We start from the raw sequence: 20502 nt of genomic DNA on the forward strand, positions 1-20502 counted from the left end.
CAATAAATGTTTGTTATAAGAAAGAATAAATAAACGAAAACAGAATAGAAGGATATTCATTTCCGCATTATTTCTATTGGTAAAAAAAACTGGAACAAACCTAAATGTCGTTCATGAAAGAAACAGTTAAATAAAATTGTGGTACATTCACACCAGGGAATAACATGCACAAGTTAAGAAGAAGGGCAACTATATCCACATTCATTTTAAAAACTCTCTAAATACTGTGAAGAATGAAAAATAAGTTTCTGAAATACATACATATGTATGTGTGTCTACATACAGTAAAGTATTTCTTGTTTAAAAAAGTCTGGAACGTTACACACCAAAGTGATAATGGTAGCTATCTCTAGGGCAGCAGTTCTCAAAGTGTGGTCTGGAGAGTCCTGGGCTCCCCAGGACCCTTTTGGGGATCTGCAAAGTCAAAACTACTTTCATAATAATAATGAGATGTTTTTTGACTTCTTCACGTCTCATTCTCTCATGAGTATACAATGGGATTTTTCAGAAGTTACGTGACATGTGATATTGCAATAGATGTGAACACAGAATCAGACGAGAATCTAGTTCTCTTTTATTACCCCATACACTAAAGAAATTTGTAAAAATATAAAGCAATGACATTCTTCTTCTTTTTTGAAAATAGTTCTTTTTCACAAAAAATAGGTTATGTTAACATGTAATATTATTGTTAGTTTTTTAAATACTATTTTGAACTTTCATTTATTTATTTTTGAGGAAGATTAGCCCTGAGCTAACAACTGGCGCCAATCCTCCTCTTTTTGCTGAGGAAGACTGGCCCTGAGCTAACATCTGTGCCCATCGTCCTCTACTTTATATGTAGGACACCTGCCACAGTTTGTCTTGATAAGCAGTGCACAGGTCCGCCCCCCAGGACCCCAACTGGTGAACCCCAGGCCACCAAAGCGAAATGTGTGAACTTAACTGCTGCGCCACCAGGCCAGCCCCTATTATTGTTAGTTTTAAATGAATAAACACAAAAATTCAGTTTTAATTTCTCATATGGTTAATATTGATAGATATAAACCTCATAAGCAAAAGCTCTTTAAGATCGTCAATAATTTTAAGTGTGTAGAGGGGTCCTGAACTAGGGTTTTGATAACTGTTAAAGAGAGTGATAAGATTTTAGGGATTATGGGAGAATGACAAACTTTCACTTTATCTATATGGTTTAATGTTTACAATTAAAATATATTTGTGTAATTACTTACATAATTAAAATATATTAAAAATATACAGTGATCCCTAAACATAAAATTGCCTATATTAAATTACAAAGCAGAATAGTCATGTGAAGCAGAGTTCGCCCATTTTCTAGCTGCCCAACGTCTCAGAATGCAGTTTCTATTGACTCAGCCCATTTAAAAGTTTACAAAAGGTCAACCCTAGACACATTTAAGGGTTGTCATCAGTTCCTAGCCTATTGTCTCTCTTCCATTCCCTGGAAGCCCCTTTCCAACATTAAGGGCTCTGGGGGTCTATCCCCTTGCTTTCTATCAAAACATGAAAGGATATGACAATCCACTTTTGGTTGGTTGGTTTACGAAATAGATTCACACTAAATCACCTTAAACAGTTATTTTAATTTAAAGCTTATCATCTCTAATTATGTGATGAGAAGCTTTCTTCATCAAGAAATTTCTATCTCCTCTAATCAGGTTTAGAAATGTTTCTAGGCCTGAGGGGTTTGGAAAAATCATGGCAAGTCTACTCAATCAATCTCTGAAGACAGTAATGACATCTTTTAGAATGACTTTTCTATTGAAGAGAGTTAGAAGGGAGCAATCAGTCTCTCCAGATGACTTCCTGTTGGAAGCCTTGGCTCGCAAAGTCCTGGGGGGGAGGGCTGGGGGGAGAGGAAGGTAGAAATTAATATTTATTAAGCATCTACCATGGTCCAGGCACTTCACACCCTTTATCTTATTTAATACTAATAGCCACCTGAAGTGAGTGACATTTGCATTTTTTTTTAAATGAACGTTCAGAGAGGTGAAGCATATCCAACAAATTCCCCCGGCCAGTAAAAGGGCAAGGTAAGGATCCAAATTATACCTGTCAGACACCAATACCCTATACCATCACTGTACCATGCTGACTCCATGTTTCCTCTACCCTGCTGCCCTGACGGCCTAAGGGTCCTCTTTCCAGATCTCTCCAGCCCTAATGGAGTGTAGTCCATGTCCTACCTTCTCTAACCTTGATCTACCCTAGGCCTCGCAAATGCATATTCTCTCACTTCTGCCTCATATGGCACTATTTCAATTGAGGACTGGTAGTAGAGGTAGTGTTGTATCTTTTCCCTCTTATCTGGAATGTTCTAGCTCTCCTATTACACCTAACTCTGCATTTCAAGATTCAGATGGAGTAGTATGTCTTAGAAAATAGGCTCCTTGTTAACTGAGGTCCTTTTTTGGAGGGGGTGGGGGGAGTGATGTGACCTATTCAGGTAACAACTAAAAATTTTACATTCCTAGCTTGTGTCAATCAAGATGAGTTTATACAAACTCAATTAAAAGAGAGAGAGAGAGTGCCAAAACCTTTCCACAACACCATCAATACCCAGAGTGTCCTATCTTTCATATGAGAAGTTGTTTCTGAACTGTGTAATTAATGGGTTACTTGATCCTCTTGATACTTACCACAGTCAGTGTATTAAAGCCAGCTCTCCCGAGCAAATGTCCTAGGTCATTGACAGCAGTGAAAGGAGAAACGTGTGGAGAAAATCCTCCTTCCCTTTCTGTTTCTGCTAACTGTAATGAACACCGAAGTTCATAGAGTGTGTCACCTCCAAACATTGCGCCAAGAAACACTCCATCTGGTTTTAAAACATAATGAATCTGTAATAAATACAAGACAACAAAACTATTCAAAATTTTATACACAAAAATGTTAATCGAATAAATATATGGTGGCGCAATCAATACTTTATGATTACCATTCTTATTTTGTCAAATTAATAATCAGATAATTTAATAAATAACATCTAAGGCAACAAACTATCAGAAAGTTGATGCAGTATAACATTATTGTAAAGATACAATACATTCATTGATAGTATTGATATCAATAAAATATGTTATGTTTTCAAATTTTCTAATAGACAAATTTTATAATCAGAAAAATACTGCAATTGTAAAGTATGGTAGACTGCAAAAATCATAACCTTCCCTGTATCTGTGCCCTTTGAAATGTCACTTTGTAACAACTCCCATCAAGAGATGGAGTCTACTTCCCCCTCCCTGAATCTGGGCTAGCCTTGTGACTAGCTTTGGCCAAAAGAATGCAGTGAAAGTGACAGTGTGTTAGCGGCAAGCTAAGGTCTCAAAGAGCCTTGCATGCTTCCACCTGTTCTCCTGGAGCCCTGTCAGGCCACCATGTTGTGAACAAGCCTGAGCTAGCCTGGTGAAGGATGAGGGACATGAGGAGCAGAGAGGAGCCAGGCATCCTGGCTGAGGCCATCTTTGACCAGCCAGCCCCAAGACAATCTAGCAGCAGATCACAGACACATGGGTGAGCCAAGCCAGACCCAGAAGAATTTCCTAACTAAGTCTTACCCAAATTCCCAAACTACAAAATCGTGAGCTAAATGAATTGTTGTTTTAAATCACTAAGTTATGGTGTCTTATTACACAGAAAAAGCTAATTTTTAGAGAAACCATTATAATTCACAACATTAACCTAGCAACACACTATTTTTTTTTTTTAAGGAGAAGTATCTAACTTATTTTCCAGCTTTAAAACAAAAACAATTTGTAATTGATAACTTCAGCAAAATAGTGGCCAGAGTGAATTTGAGAACCACAATGTTTGTTCACTAACTCTCTTAGACTACAATCTGTAACTAGTCTGACTGTGACTATTCCCAACAATGAGGAATGTTACAGGAAAAGGAGGATTCTAAAGTAAACCAGAATCCAAATCAGAGTAGGCGCTTCTAATCAAAGCATCCATCTTGAATTTATATTTAATATATTATGAAGTAATTACAAAACAGTATATAAGCAAATCAACTGTAAAATCTTTGGTTTCTTCCCTTCTGCCCCTGTAGTCTTACTTCCCTCTCTTGTCACCAAAGTCTAATATAGAGACTAAGATTTAGTCCTCAACTCTCTGCAGCTTCTCTCTAACTCGGGGAGTTTATCAATTCCCCTGGATTTCAAAAGGATTACTTTCCAATCTCTATCTTTAGCACGGACATCTTCCCAGAACTCTAAACTCATGTTCAACCGCCTATGTCACGGACATCTGTCTCTTGGCAAATAGATCCCCCCAACAGATCCAACACACACAACACTTATTCTCAAACTAACTCCTCTTTCCAATTGCTATATTTGTTAATTACCATTTTCTCTTCCCTTTATCTTTTCTACTCCCTCTACCATTCTTTCTACTACTATTACTAATTATTCTCCCAGGCATCCAGACTCAAAACTTTAAGGTGAGCCTTGACTCCTCCCTCTCTTTGATCTTCAGCTCTAACCAGCCACAAAATTGTTGATTCTTCCTTTGCAGAGTCCTAACTATCCCTACCTTCCTTTTAACGCCTACCATTGCCACCTAGATTTAGTTTATCTCATGACTGGACCACTGAAAATAGTCTCTTCAATTTAACCAACTTCTTCTGGAATCAGTTTTCTAATCAGCAAAATGAAGATATCTTGCAGGGTTATTTAACACATATATAAAACAGAGCACAATGACTGGCAAATAGTATGTGCTTAAGATATGGTAGTTATTACACTGCCCACTAGCTTTTTAATCATGTCACTTTCCTCTTTCAAATTTTCCAGGAGCTCTGAATTGCATCAAGAATAAACTCTGAATTCCTACGTGTGACCCAAGTCCTCCTAAATTTGGTTCCAATATGCCTCATCTCTCAGCACTAAGCTAATTCTCCAACAGGCTTCCTCTTTGTCCTTTCATGCTCCTGAAGCTCTTGTACCTCCCCATCTATCCTGTGATTCTGCCTTCCTGGAACGCCTTCTCTTTCCAAATCTGACCTGTCCTCTAAGGCCCTGTTCAAGTAATTCCTTCCTCTTGAAGCCTTCCTAGGCCATTCCAAGCCACAGTATCTCCTTCCTTCCTCTGAACACAATTTTTTACCTACTCCTTACCTGCCTTATCACCTGATAAAAGTTAACCAACAAACATTACCTAGCATTCTCTAAGTATAATTCATGGAGAAGATACAAATATAAACAAATAAGTTCTTACCCACAAAAAATTTATAGGCAATAAAGGAAGAAAAGAAACACATATAGAAAATGTCTTCTAATATCATTTTGTACAAGTTATTAAAGTTTTCACAAATAGATAAAACATCTCTATAATTAGATTTTTTGAATTCCCAGGAAGGAGGGAGTCAATCATTGTACTTCCTAATATGCCAAAGGCCAGCAAGTGTACCTGGCCCACAGAAGATAATAAATACTGGATTTGCTTCCATTTTCTACTGTCAGAACTATAAAACAGAAACATCTATAACTTTCTGTATAAAAACTGAAACAAATGCTAAGTTCCTAATAATAAATAAAATAACACAGGCTATTACAATCAACATTAAGGTTCTTACCTGTTCAAGTGCTCTAGGAAGATCATTCACCCAGTGCAAACTACAATATGAAAACACATTTGTTTTAGCTTAATTCGTTTAATTAATCACTATAATTGCCTCTAGTATAATGACAAGCTACAAAAAAGGTGTTAATTTTGAAGCCTGAAATTACATATCAAAATTCACTGACTGGTTTCATACAAGTTTTAAAATAAAAAATTTTGGGGGCCAGCCCTATGGCCGAGTGGTGGGGTTCACGTGCTCCGCCTCAGCAGTCTGAGGTTTCGCCGGTTCAGGTCCTGGGCGCGGACATGGCACCGCTCATCAGGCCAGGTGAGGCGGCATCCCACATTGCCAGAACTAGAAGTACCCACAGCTAAAAATATACAACTACGTACTGGGGGGGCTTTGGGGAGAAAAAGGAAAAATAAAAATAAAATCTTTAAAATGAAAAATTTTCCTAGGGGAAAACCCTCTTTCTGTCACACTACAAAATGTGACAGCAAATCACTTTGTTGATATAATTATCTGTCCAGTTATTCTTCACTGAATAAACTAAAAGTCAGTTTCTCCAAAGAAGACATACAAATGGCCAAAACGCACATGAAAAGGTGATTAACATCACCAATCATTAGGGAAAAGCAAATCAAAACCACAATGAACTATCACCTTATACCTATTAGGATATCATATTATCAAAAAGACGGGAGATAATAAATGCTGGTGAGGATGTAGAGAAAAGGCAACTCCTGTGCACTGCTGATGGGCACATAAACTGTTATAGCCACTATGGAAAACGGTACGGAGGTTCCTCAAAAAATTAAAAATTGAACTGCCATTTAATCCAACAATCCCACTACTGGATATATATCTGAAGGAAGTGAAAACACTATCTCAAAGAGCTATCTGCACCCCCATGTTCACTGCAGCATTATTCACAACAGCCGAGAAAGACATGGAAACAACCTAAGTGTCTATCAATAGATGAATGGATAAAGAAGATGTGGTATATATCTACAATGGAATATTATTCAGCCATAAAAATGGAAGGAAATCTGCATTTTTGTGACAACATGAATGGACCTTGAGGGAATTATACTAAGTGAAATAAGTCAGACAAATAAAGACAAATACTGTATGCTCTCGCTTACATGCAAAATCTAAAAAAGGCTGAATTCACAGAAAGAGAAGAATAGAATGGAGGCTGCCAGAGGCTGGGAGAGGGGGAAATGGTGAGATGTTGGTCAACGGGTTCAAACTCCTAGCTATAAGAAACATATTTGGGAATCTAATGCCCAGCATGATGACTATAATTAACAATACTGTATCAATAACTTGAAAGTTTTTAAAAGAGTCGATCTTAAATGTTACCACTACAGACATATACAAAATATCGTAATTATTGAAGGGATGGAGATGTTAACTAACCTTACTGTGGTAATCATTCTGCAATATATACATGTATGTATAATCATCATATTGTACACCTTAAACTTACATTTGCTATATATCAATAATATCTCAATAAAGCTAGGAAAAAAAAATAAAGTGAAAGTCGTTCCTATCTGACATCTCATCTAAACAGTGCTACTCTGAGACTTTACTGAAAGAAAGTAATAAAAATAAGCACTTGATGACATGTTCAAGGAAGTTCATTAATTAAATCAAACAATTAAGCTAGAGATATATACTAGCATTCTAAGCCCTACTTTCCTGGAAAGAAATAAAATTTATCAGCACACATTATTTTTCCAAGGCAAATAGTATTATTCATCAAAAACTTAATAAGTTTTCTGATAAATAACATCCCATATTTTTTAAGATCATAAAACAAAAACAACCCAGAGCTCCATGTACTTAAAATTTAATTTAAAGAACTTCTTGCATTGTCTTTTGACCCTACTGACCTTGTCCCAGTGTGTGGTGATACGCAAGAATATGATGGCAAGAATCATATTCTGAGTCTCTATAGAGTGTGGTCACACTTTCCTGGTAGAGTTGGCATCATCTTATGTTGACTTTCAGGATAGTACTGAAGACCCATTTCACACTGTACTGTGTTAAGTTCAAATGTATCTTTCATAAGGCTTTCTAACAATTATTAGATATTTTAAAAATTAAGGAGGTCATATTATAAACTCTATCATACTTGTGGAGAAAATGAAAGCAATGGAATCAGTTACTTGCCAATAGCAAGCAGATGAGCTAAAGTTAAAACTCGAGTTCTGACTCCCTGCGCAGAGCTCTTGCCCTCAGACCAAGGCTCTGTAATGTTTTTCACTTCATGACAGAATCTGAACACTTTTCTAATTTTGTTCAGCACATGTCAAAAAGCAGGGAAGAAATTACAAACTCACTGAAGAAAGCAGCAAGGGTGACCAACTCCCAGTTCGCCTGGGACTGAGGGGTTTCCTGGCACACAGGCCTTTCACCACTAACACTGGCGAGGTCTTGGGCAAACTGTGATGACTGGTCACCCTAAAATCAGCTATCAAAACGGTTGTACTGACAAGGAGAGCATGTTAAATCTTTGAAAGAAAATTTATCTGACTATAATAAGAAGAAATAAGGTACTGCATAGAATATTTTATTTTCTCTATTAGATGCTGAGTTCTTTGAGGACAGGATCCCTGTCTGAACTGATTTTGTACTCCCCCAAAGCACCTAGTTCAGTGCCTTGCATATTATAATCTATCCAATAAATATTTATAATATGTTTGTGTAATAAATGTGGAGGGACATGGTAGGAAGCACAGAGGGAAAAAAGTAACTTTGAGGACTATACTTCTGTGTAGAAAAAGAATTTTAGTTGAAAGAAATACTAGCTTTTCCTTATTTGGAAGAACAAGCTTATAAAGGGTGCTCTAACATTTGAATATTGGAGCCAGTATACTCTTTCAAACTCCTGCCCACATCAATATCAATTCCAGGATACCAAGTTGCATCAGGGAGGAAAACCCTTCTATCACAGATGAGCCTTTGCAAATTGAGGAAAGTTGGAAAAAAAAGTTGACATGCTGTATCATATTATCTCCACTAGGGAGCATATAATCCAAAATTCTTTAGCAGAGAAATCTTATAGCTTATAAACCAACATAAGTGGGTTTGTGACTTTAAAAAAAAGTTAAGAATTTACTCCATTATCTATTTTCTTTACCTTATAATACTAAAACTTTAAAGCATAAATTATCTATTTATAACACATATATTTTTTAAAGTACAAATGGATTACCAACCTTAAACTGCTAACCACCAGGTCAAATGTATTTTCTCGGAAGGGAAGGAATTCTTCATCAGCTAAAACACTGACAGTAGGAATTTCTGTTTCTAAGGTATTTTTCTAATGGTTAAAAAATAAAAGTTCAAAAACACATTTATATAGAATCTCAGTTACTAATGCAATCATTGTTAAATTTAAGTAATGTTACATTTACTTGGCAGTTTCTATCCCTTCAAAAAAAATTAACCAAACAAAAGAGCCACACAGAAACTCAAAAAATATTTCTGAAATGACACTAAAGACCAGCCATGAAAACTGCCTAGCTGGTTGGAAAAACATAAATAGGACACCTATCTCACACCAAAACAAATCTCAAAAGGCTGAAAGCTTCAGTGGAATAATTGAAGCCATAAAAGTACTAGATGAAAATCTGGGTCAACGTTGTTATACTCAAATAAAAACACCTAAGTAAACATGGCTTAAAAGATAGAAACTGAAAAGGAAAAGATTGATATATTTGACGATAAACTAATCAAAAACTTCTAAAAAGCAATAAACAGTGTAAACAAAACATTGGGAAAAATATTTATAACATACATGATGAAAAATTAATATCTCTAAAAAACAAGCTCTTACAAACCAAAGAGGCAAAGAGAAGGAGAAAAAGGTACTTTCATCGAATATTGTCATTCAGTCTTTCTAAGAGCAGTCTGGAGATGTATATCAAAAATTTAAAGATGAACATCAACGAATCCATAAATTCCACTACTAGGAATTTATTCTCAGGGAGAAAAACAAATCAAACATACAGAGTTGCTTTATATAAGAATGTTCATCACAGTGTTGGTTATTGAGAAAATAGAAATATAACCGTTCAATAGAAACTTAGCCAAATACATCATGGAATAAATAAATCATATATTGGAATACTACATAGCCCTTTAAAAAGATGGTATGTGCATGTATATAAAAGGACGATGTTCTGTGAAAAACATGGCACATTAGCATAACACCATTTCTACAAAATTGTGTGTTGGGGAGATAGATATTCACCTACAAAGGGGGAGACCAAAATGTCACCAGTGGTTGCCTCTGAGTGGTGGGACTAGGGGTGATATTTTCTTCTTCCTTTGTATTTCCTATGTTGTTTAATTCTTCTTTATATGTGTTATATTTATAAACAGGAAAAAAAAACAAACAACAATGCTATTTCGAAGTTGAAGGAAATAAAAAACAAAGAACTAAAAATCAAACCAAGAGATCAGAAACCATGTGTTAAAAAGCTACCTACCAAAGCATTTTCTGCAATGTCTGCTTGGAAAAACTTTCCAACGGTTTCCTGTAATGAAATAAAGTTGATCAGATAATACAAAAACAAACAAACAAAAACCCACTAACAAATAAAACAGAATGACTGTTGAAATTGCTAAAGGAGAAAGTGATAATTATAAGCTAATTTTCAGCTTTGTAAGGGTATTTTGCTGCATAAAACCAGTATGGTACACAATTACTTTTAATAACACATATTAAGTTACACAGATTTAAATACATGCAACTAACCCTATGTTTAATAAAATAGAGAACACAAGTGTGAATAATCAACATCCTTCATTTACTTCACTGGGTTAAGGCTTACGTGTTACCTTTGCCATGGCATAAAATGCTGAGAGCCAGTCCCCACTCTTGTGCCATAAAAGACCTGGAATGGTTTTCTCACTTTTTACTTGTTCATTCAAAGAGTTTACAAAGAATAAAGAAAGACTTAATAAACAGTTACTTAAGAGGGGCCTAACTGGTTTCATTTTCCCTGTTTCACCTATTCTCCCTTCCTTTCCAGAGGAAAGAGTATTGCACTATTTCTTTCCCAGATTAACACCTTCCACTATGCACTTTTTTATCCAGGATCCTGCTCCCTCCATCACCATCTCTACCTATCTTCAATCTCCATCTTCTGTGTTTCTTTCCCTCTCACCTTAAAACAGGCATAAGCCTCCCAATTTTGAAAAATTTCCTCACCTCTAACAGTCTTGTGGTTGTTTTGTTTGCAATCCACAACTCTACTTCTCACTAATGTTTTTCTCCCCAATTCTTGGTAATCTATTTCCACTTTCACTGCTCTACTAAAACTATTTGTAAAGATTACCAATAAACTAATCACCAACCACAACAGTCTGTCTGCTACCAATCTTACTTCACTTGACCTCTTTGAAGCAGAGCACTGCTGACGGTCTACTCGAAACTTCTTCAGCACTTTCTTTGAGTACCTTCTCTGTTAGAGAAACCAATCCTTTGCACTTCATCCACACCTCCTTCTTAAGGAACTTCCCTGCCCACAACTTGGAAAGGGTACTGTACCATTACGTGGGTACCCTACCATTACCTGAACACTGCTGATTACCTAAGGGCAACTTGTGTGCAGGTAAATGTTTAACTTTGGGTCTCAAAAAAAAGGTGCCCAATTTCCACAGTGCAACCACTCCAAGAATGGCAGATTTCATGCCACCAACATGATGTTGCTGAAAGTAGAGCTGGGAAAAAATGTGCACAATTGGCTCTCATGAGCTAATTCCAGCATACCAGTGGGAGGGGTGGAAAAATAGGCCAATCCAGACTATCTACCCCTGTCTCTGACTTGAAAATTTAAATACGAGACAGAGACAGGGGCAGAGGTTCCTGGAGTTGGAAGAGTATGTAGACTTCAGGGTGCAGGCAGTGGTATGCTGGTAAATTTTTAATAGCGGGCTTTTGGTAAGGGACTGCTTTGTAGCATTTGTCAATTTCTGTGGCATAAACACTCCACCATGGCTGATTTCAAGTTATCAACATGACATCACTGAATACAGAGTTGGGAAGAGATACTAACAATCAGTTTTCATGAGCTGCTATAAGCTAGCCTCAGCACACCACTGGGTGTAGGATACTCATATTGGGGCCACATGCCCTGATGAATACCAGTGATAGTCTGCAGAGAGAAAAAAGAAAGAAGGCGGGGCCGGCCCCGTGGCCAAGCGGCTAAGTTTGTGCGCTCCACTTCAGCGGCCCAGGGTTTCGCCAGTTCAGATCCTGGGCACAGACATGGCACCACTCATCAGGCCACGCTGAGGCAGCATCCCGCGTGCCACAACTAGAAAGACCCACAACTAAAATATACAACTATGTACCGGGGGAATTTGGGGAGAAAAAGCAGAAAAAAAAAAAAAAAAGAAGATTGGCAACAGTTGTTAGCTCAGGTGCCAATCTTTAAAAAAAAATTAAAAAAAGAAAGAAGGCAACCATGCAGCATCTAGTAATCCCAGAGAGCAAGTGAACAGGAGGGCCTTCATTCTGTTTCAAACAGGCCTTGTGAGGCTGGCTGTACTTTCAGATCCTTGAGTGACATAAGAGCCTCTAAGTAACAAATGTCCCTGTATTTAAACTGGCTTCAGTGGATTTCTGCTTCTCACAGTCAAAAGATACCATATTAAGGCACTTTCCATCTTGCTTACTATTCCCAGCATCTTTGTTGGCTCCTCCTCATTCTTCTACCCCTAAATAAAATTGTGGACGGTTCTTTTCTATATTTTTGCCCCAGTTTACCTATTCCTGTGGCTTCTGCTGTCACCTCTGACAGAGGCTTCCAAATGAGAACAACAGCTTCCACTTTGCCAGACTTATCTCATCTCACTTAATCCTCTTGCCCACCTTCGGAGATACATATTACTGCTCACATTTTACAGAAACTGAGGTCTGGAGAAGTTGGGTAACTGGTCTAAGGGTATATAGACAGCACGTGGCAGAGCTGAATTTTGAATCCCGATCTGCCCAACTTGAGTCAACGCTCTTAACCTCAACACCCAATTCCAGTTCCACATTTCCAACTACCTGCCGGACATTAACAGTAATATAGTCCACTGTCACCTCAAACGCAACATATCCAAAATAGGAATACCACTTGCTCCTTGCCACCACATCCCCTGACTTTTTCCAGTAACTGAAGTAATAACTTCAAAGTTACCACGCATTTATTTATGCAATATTCATTTAATAAATCTTCACTGTGTGTTCTAGCTACTGGAAATTTAGTAGTGAACAAAAATGAGCAAGTCTGTGGAGCTTATATTCCAGTAGGAGAAGACAGACGCCAAATAAACAAACATACAGCAGGTGCTAATAAGTGCTATGGAAACAAATAAAGCAACTAGCCAGTCAAGAGTGGGGGCCCTGTTTTATAGAATAGTCAGGGAAGGGATTTTTGATGAGGGGTCATTTAAGCAAAAACCTGAGAGGTGAGGCAGTAAGCCACACAGACATCTTGGGGAAGAACGTAGAGAACAAGTACAGTGCAAAGCCCTGGCCAGTCTGAGAGACAGCAAGGAGGCCAGGGTTGCTAAAAAGTAGGGAATGAGGGGAAGGAGATAAGGTCAAAGACATCATGGAGAGTCAGATCATTGAGGGCTTTATGGATTAGGACCCTGGATTATTATCAAATTATTAGACGACAACTGCCAAGAGTTCTGAGCAGAGGACTGACAACCAACTGACACGTTTTAAAAGGATTAGTTTGTTATGAGAACAAACTGTCAGAACAAGAATAGAAGGGAGGCCAATAAGGAGGCTACTGCAATATGGACCAATATGGTAATACTGAAAGTAGTAGAATTATGGATCTATTTTGAAATCCAAATAAGATTTGCTGATGGATTTGATGTCGGAGGGGAGGACACAAGAGGAATCAATGACTAAGTTTTCTGGCCTGAGCAACCAGAAGAATGGGTTTGCTCTGCCCACCATATCTGATCAGTCATCAAGTTCTATGGGTTCTATTACGTCTCTTTATACATCCCTTCCTTTATATCCTGCTGCCTCTACGTGGGTGGCAGGCCTTTCTCTTTCATGCCTGCACTACCTTTAATACAGCCTCCTATTTGGTCTGTATCTTTATCTTCTCTCTTCTTCAATCCTTCTTGCATACTATCCCCAAATAAATCTTTCCAAAACATCACTATATCACACGCTACCGCATTCTACCTCTGTGCCTTTCCTACCGCTATGCCCTAACTTCCACTGCCTATGAAACACCAACTCAGTTCCTTTCAAATCCCAGGTCAGATTCTGTGCCCTTTCAGAAGCCTTTGACACATGCCCCCCTACTGATTTTCCCTTTCCCTTAACTCCTGTTGCAGTTTAATGACTGTACCGTTTCTGTGTCATTTACTATTATCAATAACAGTGTTTTAGGAGACTCACACAACCCCTCTCTCCCCGCCCTGGCCCAAGTGTATGTATTTTCTAAGTAGATTTTAAATAGGAAGCCCACTTTAATCTGTGTCCATCACAGCATAGTATATATAGGGACTAAAACAATAAATGGTCTTTATGGTCTGAACTAGAAAATGCAAAATAAAACAGTATAAGCATTAATAAAGGCTACCTATATTTAATCACACAGAAAGATTTCTAACCAACTGATGAAATTAATATTTTTCTTAGCTAGAAAATTAGCTTAATCCATGTTCCAAATGAATGTTAATCTGATTTTAATTGTGAATTATCAAAAACATCTTAAGAGGCCAGCCCCAGTTGCCTAGTGGTTAAGTTCAGTGCACTCCACTTCAGCAGCCCAGGCTTGGTTCCCAGGTGCAGACGTTCACCACCTGTCTCAGTGGCCATGCTGTGGCGGCAGCTCACATACAAAAAGAGGAAGATTGGCAACAGTTGTTAACTCAGGGCAAATCTTCCTCAGCAAAAAACAAAATCACATTTGAACAAAGTGGGAATTAAGAGCAATGTATCTTAAATAGACTTAAAGAAACTATCAGTAGGAACCACTGTATAATATGGATTCAAAGGAAAGAAAAATCACTTTAAGAAAAAAATAGTTAAAAGGGGACACAAAACAACCATTGGTTCAACCACTTAATTAAGAATTGCATAAGAAAATTTGTCCTTAAAATTAGCCAATTTTATTTTTCAAAGTAAATTAAGTCATCAAATAAATATACCTTATTCAAATGTTGTGCTATGTAACCTCTTCCACAACCGAGATCCAAAGCAAGGGGGAAATCTCTAAAAAATACACACAGAAGTTAAGTTTTGTCTGTAATAATACAGTCCATAAAATAATTATTAAGAAGTAATGTTTTTTAAGTAAAAACATTTTAGTGAACACAACTTTCAGAAAGTTCTATAATCTACTTTTTCTGTTTCATCTTACAAGCTGTATCTACCAGAGAACATACCAGACAGAGCAAGTATGTCTCATGTCCAGCCATTCACAAGACCTCACAGTCAACTGGCTTTCCATCAGATTGCTCCATGACATGAATTCAAAGAACAGGTTTAGTGGGGGTATTTTGATCTGATAATATATCCAGATAAAGAACGAAAAGAAGCTAACGTAAATCAACATGAAAATATTTGTGATACTTATCAGGAACTTACTAATTATCCCCATTTCTCAAATTTACTGAGGCAGCAGATGACTTAGAAATCAGCATGTGAAATACCATGAAATATTAATACGTTAAACTCAAAACAATACAAAACACCAACTAAATAACAGCTAACTTTTACTGAAATCTTACTAGGTTCAAAGTGGTGTGCTAAGTGTTCAGAGTAAAGTAGGTCAACCCAAGTTCACGCAACTAAGTGGCAGTCAGAACCTGAATTCAGTCAGTTTGAATCCGGAACTGGAACTATTAACCCCTATGCTATGCTGTCTCCTCTAAATATATCATGTCATAAATCAGTACACACATCTAATTGTTTAAGAAACACACATCTATAGGTTTAAGAAAAATTTTTAACAAGAAAATTTAATTTTATCCACTAATAATATTTTTCCTATTGAACCAAGAGACTCTTTCCAATTTCTGCTAAAAACTTATGTCAAAAGTATAGAACACCAGTACACAGTTGGAGAACAGCTAGTGAGAAACAACCACTTATCTACCTAATGCCCTTTATCTTGATTGTGAACACAGTGTGACATGAAGTACACAGGCTTTGGAATCAAAGACATGAGTTAGAATTCTGGGCCTGCAATTTACTGGCTCTGTGACCATACACAGTGATTTAATATTACTGGATCTCAGTTTCACCATCTATAAAATGGAAAAGTTACTAACTTCCTCAGGGTGGTTGTGAGAATTTTATGAAATAACGCATGTAAAGTTTTTAGCACAGTACAAATACTCAACAAAAGTTAGTTAATGAGTTATTATTATCACTGATTATAACAGTATTAAGTGAGTCTCAGATACCACAAATTAAGACATTTAATAATCTGTGGGGCAAGTTCTAAAAAATCAACAAAAGATCAATATTGACAATATAAACTATTATTTCTAATAATAAAACATCAGTGCAAGAACATTTAGACTGGTATTTTTAATAATTAAATTCCTAAGAGTTAATGTTAGCTTAGGACATGCTTTTAGCCATAAGCATAGGTCTCTCTATAGACCTGTGTTTTGCTCAGTACTATCACATAAAAAGATTGTAAAATCCAAACTGTTTTGGAAAATTTAATGTTTCATTTATGATATTGAAAATGGCCTAAAAATCCAAGCAAATGAATGACTATAGAGAAGTAGCTATTTTTCAGATCTTTACAATAACAAAACTAACGAAACAAATGAAATGGGGTGATTATTTGAAACAATGAAGAATTTTTTTCTACTGTATGAAATTAATGCATCCCAAGACTCCTTTAAGTAGCAAGGATATATCTAAAATATGACTGAATTTGTGATTTTACAAAATTCCCCTTTTTATAGACAAATGTAATAAATTCACCCCATCTTGGCCTAATTTAATCTCTGTTTTTCAGACAAAAGAACACAGAAAGTGATTTGCTAACAAAATACAGCAATTCTATGGCAAACTCATTATTTAACTGTGGTTCCTGCCATGCAGCTATAAACTTCAATCTGTAGAGCTTTTGTTATGCTTAATACAGAGCAAGAAATCCATCATGGTTTTAATAAGACTTGATGAATGCAGTCTTTTCTCAAATCTGCCTCTATAGAATGGTGAGAGAACCCTTATTGCCATTAATAATATTTAAACCAAAAATGGCCAAAGTTTCATATAACCTGATTGGGGAACAAATCTAGGTAGACTCTCTTCTCCATTTAGATGGTAAAAGATTCCATTAATTTTAGTTAAACTTTTAAAGCTAGATTCAGTAAATCTTAAAAATTCATGTGTAGTTAATTCTTTATCTCCATTTTTGGAGCAATCTTTCCATTACTGGCTTTTGGCCAAATCAAGTGGATCAGACATTCAGGCTCAGATAGAAGCTATGAGTTGTGTTTCCATTCATTCTCTTTTTAGGCAAAAGTGAAGAAAAGAACACTTCCTCTCCCAGACAGAAAAAAGCAGAGACTTAGAGAGTGATTAAAATCACTAATCCTGATAATAAATTCCTCCAGATTCCGCCATTCCAGATATCAAGCTTTCAGCATTCAGTCTCTCAAGTCTCCAGTCAAAAGTTAACTGTGTTTTATTATGCTAATCATCACTTACCTGGCTATGTCATATACACGATCTGCGATCCGACTTCCAACCTGAAGGATTACAGGAGGCAATGATGGAGACAAGTTGAGTAGGTTTAACAGAGAAGTAATACTCTTTTTCCAGTATTCAACAATCCATAGGTTACTTATGTTTCAACATGTTGGTAAGTACTCCCCTTTATCCCTGTTTCAATTTATCTACAGCAGCTTTCTTTTCAAATTCTGAATAGAAACATAATAAATTAAAATCCCAGGAAACAAATTGACTTCAGAAGTCAGTTTAATGAATTCAAGACTAAACATTCCTTATATACATATATTTTTTGTGGTATAAGGTTGCAAGGACGAAAAGCAATTGGAGCATAAAAGACACATTATTGCCCATAGATATTAGCATGAGGAATATGAAAGTGAAAAATTATTTAGTTAGCTGGGGTTTATTACAGATGACTGTAGAAGCTGTCACGTAATAAAAATTCTATTATTTGATGACTATTAACAAATTTTGTGTAACTCCTAAACAGGTAAAGAATTTTTCTGAGCAATGTCTGTAAATTAGAAAAAGTCAGCCAAATCTGAAGAAACCGCACTTCCTGCCTCCCTCCCCAATCCCATCCCAATCTAAAAAATGTCATAAGGTAGGTGCCTCCTTTTGGTGGGCTAGCTTCATCTGGCAGGAATAAAGATGTGGGAGCCAAATATCCCCCACATTCTACTTATTCCCTCATAAACACCCCAGAGTTTCTATTAGAACTTGAAAGTTTAGGACATGTGTATCTGCTTTTTAGGAGAGGGAGGTTGAAGGGAGGAGGTACAGCAGAAGTCTTTCCCCAGAGGAGTCCACTTTGTACGTCATTCCTAACATGAATGTCTTTCGTTTATCATAAAAAGAACTCTCAAATACTTTATCTCATTTATTCTAGTCCTGCACCCTGGTGAGGCCTCAGTCCAGTTGCAATCTCTAGGTACTTTTCTTGGAGAAGAGTGGCTAGGAACACACATCTTCTAAGTACATGCCATTATGAACCCTGAGAACAAACACAGTCAATCACCTGATCAGGCCAGGGCTTGCAAAGAGCTCTGCCCAAAGGAGCTCAAAGTTTGTTGCTTTGGCCTGAAAGAGCTCATTATACTCAACTTCAATATTGCTCTATCCCTGAAGACACATTTACTTAGGCCTGAGCTCTGTGCTGCAGGTCCAGAGAGTAAAAACTCTCAGTCTCTAGCCCACCTGGGCAGCGAGGAAGAGGTCTTTCAAACCAACACAAATCAGAGATCTTAATTTATCTCAATTAATCTTCCTAAAACATAAACCAGATCCTATGACTCCACTGCTTAAAACCATTCAACAGCCTCACATTCCTCTAGAGCACTGCTGGCCAACAGAAAAACGAGAGCCACAAGTGTAATTTTAAATTTTCTAATAACCACTTTAAAAAAGTAAAAAGAAACAGGAGAAATTAATTTTAACATTTTATTTAACCCAACATATCAAAATATAATTTCAACATGTAATCAAGATAAAAATTATTAATGAAGTATTTTACATCCTTTTTTCACACTAAGTCACTGACATCCAGTGTATTTTACACTTACAGCACATCTCAGTTGGACTAGCCACATTTCAAGTACTGAACAGCCACATGTGGCCAGAGATTACCATACTAAAGGGACAGCTCAGAGAGAGAAAAAATCCAAAGTCCTTACTCCTTAAGGCCCTAATCACTTGGGCGCCCCCTGACCTCTCTCTCCCACTCCTTCCTTCACTGGAGGCCTCGGGGACTCTGCATTTCTCCTCCCCTTTGCCTGTAACGCTTCTCCCCCAAGATCTCAGCTTGGCCAATTCCTCATCACGGTGTCTGCTACAGTGGTCTTCCCGGACCACCGCAATCACTGCACGACTTCACTTTATTTCTTTAGCTGACATTACATTTCTCGTTCACTGTTTCGCCTCCCGCAAGAATGTAATCTCATGAGGGCAGCGATCTACTTTGCTCTAGACACACTTGTGACTCAAGCAGTAACTGCTGAGTGAGTGAATGAATGAATGAATGAATAGCACCTTAGAAATACCCGAGCCCAGCCCTTCCGTGATTACAGTAGAGGCCCGGACAGCCTGGGCAGCTGCTCAAGGTCACACGGCGAGCTGGGGTCGGTCCGGGCCCGGCCGGAGCTGCTGGACCCGAGGCCAAGGCCGGCGCCGCCCTGCCCCGCTGCCCCGCGGCCTCACCTCCTCCTTCAGGTAGTCAAACTTCCTCGGCTCGGGCTGCCGGGCCGCCCAGTTCTTCTGTTTCCTCTTCAAATCCCGGTCGAAGATATTTAGGGCTCTGGGTGAGGCGCTGCCCGGGGGAGAGACACCAGACGCGACCTTCCTGAGGCCGAGGTTCTTGGCGAGAACCCCCGCCGCCGGAGGTCGCCGCCACAGCAGCCAGACTCGGGTGAGCCGCAGCATCTCCAGCGGCTACGCCACTCGCCGAAGCCCTTCTTGTGCGCATGCGCCGCCGCGGCTTCGGCGACTACTCCAGATTTCGCAGAGGGAAAAGAGAAGTAGTTTGGCCCAGTTCGCGTGCCATTACGGCGGAGCGACACGCGGAGGATTGTGGGTATGGGTCCCATGTGAGGCTCTGAGAGGGCTCCTCCGAGGTGAGTGGGGTTGGGTTCAAGAAGGGCCGTAGCGGGTACAGAACCGGTGTCTGATAGGGTCTCCTTCGGATTCGTGAGGGTGCGCCCTTCCTCCTTGCCTTTCCGGCTTCATTTTTCAGACTTGCTTGGTCCTCCTAGGGTCCTGTCGAGGGTCCTCAGCCCAGTAGCCGCGCGCTGAGGTTTGGGAATTGGGAAGGAGACCTTCGTTCCGGAGGCAACTCGGTGTTCCCCGCGTTAGGGGGTGGGTAGAACGGGAGAGTGGCCTCCGGAGATGAGGGCGGGCGTCGGAGGTGAGGTCAGGTCGCCTTTCGCTCTTCAAATATCTGGCGTTTGTCCAGTGCTTTCGTTCCCAACCTTTATATGCATTACCTCTAATAGTTGAATGAGGTGTTTCCTACCTCCTAAGGCTATTCAGAGGGTTAAATGCTTTAATATTTCTAAAATTCATGGAACAGTAACCCGCACATAGTAAGAGCTCGCCATCGTTAATACTAATGTTATCTTTTTAAGTGTGTAAGTGGATTATTGACATCTTTGATTTTTCTTGGTGTATAAAAAGTTGTTTC

The 20502-nt window shown here is 38.3% G+C and overlaps 2 protein-coding genes across 5 annotated transcripts in view; one reads left to right on the forward strand and one right to left on the reverse strand.

Moving 5' to 3' along the window:
- Window positions 1-19882, reverse strand: part of NDUFAF5 (NADH:ubiquinone oxidoreductase complex assembly factor 5) — a 32064-nt gene extending 12182 nt beyond the window's left edge. The window contains exons 1-7 of one of the 3 annotated variants that reach the window (XR_011494550.1): window positions 19524-19856; window positions 17304-17344; window positions 14777-14840; window positions 10087-10134; window positions 8812-8915; window positions 5594-5633; window positions 2661-2858 (exon numbers count right to left, since the gene is read on the reverse strand). Coding sequence is in view for 2 of the 3 variants with exons in the window: in XM_014832766.3 (XP_014688252.2) it covers window positions 2661-2858; window positions 5594-5633; window positions 8812-8915; window positions 10087-10134; window positions 14777-14840; window positions 17304-17344; window positions 19524-19745 (717 nt within the window). In the remaining variant the exon portion in view is untranslated. Of the gene's footprint in view, window positions 1-2660; window positions 2859-5593; window positions 5634-8811; window positions 8916-10086; window positions 10135-14776; window positions 14841-17303; window positions 17345-19523 lie in introns of those variants that run through there. The other 2 variants (XM_014832766.3, XM_044747979.2) reach the window with 2 other exon arrangements.
- Window positions 19783-20502, forward strand: part of ESF1 (ESF1 nucleolar pre-rRNA processing protein homolog) — a 58683-nt gene continuing 57963 nt past the window's right edge. The window contains exon 1 of one of the 2 annotated variants that reach the window (XM_014832765.3): window positions 19783-19936. The gene's annotated coding sequence lies outside the window, so the exon portion shown is untranslated. Of the gene's footprint in view, window positions 20016-20502 lie in introns of both variants that reach the window. The other variant, XM_044747978.2, reaches the window with a different exon arrangement.

The sequence above is a fragment of the Equus asinus genome, chromosome 15 (genome assembly GCF_041296235.1).
Source record: "Equus asinus isolate D_3611 breed Donkey chromosome 15, EquAss-T2T_v2, whole genome shotgun sequence".
Classification (NCBI taxonomy): Eukaryota; Metazoa; Chordata; class Mammalia; order Perissodactyla; family Equidae; genus Equus; species Equus asinus.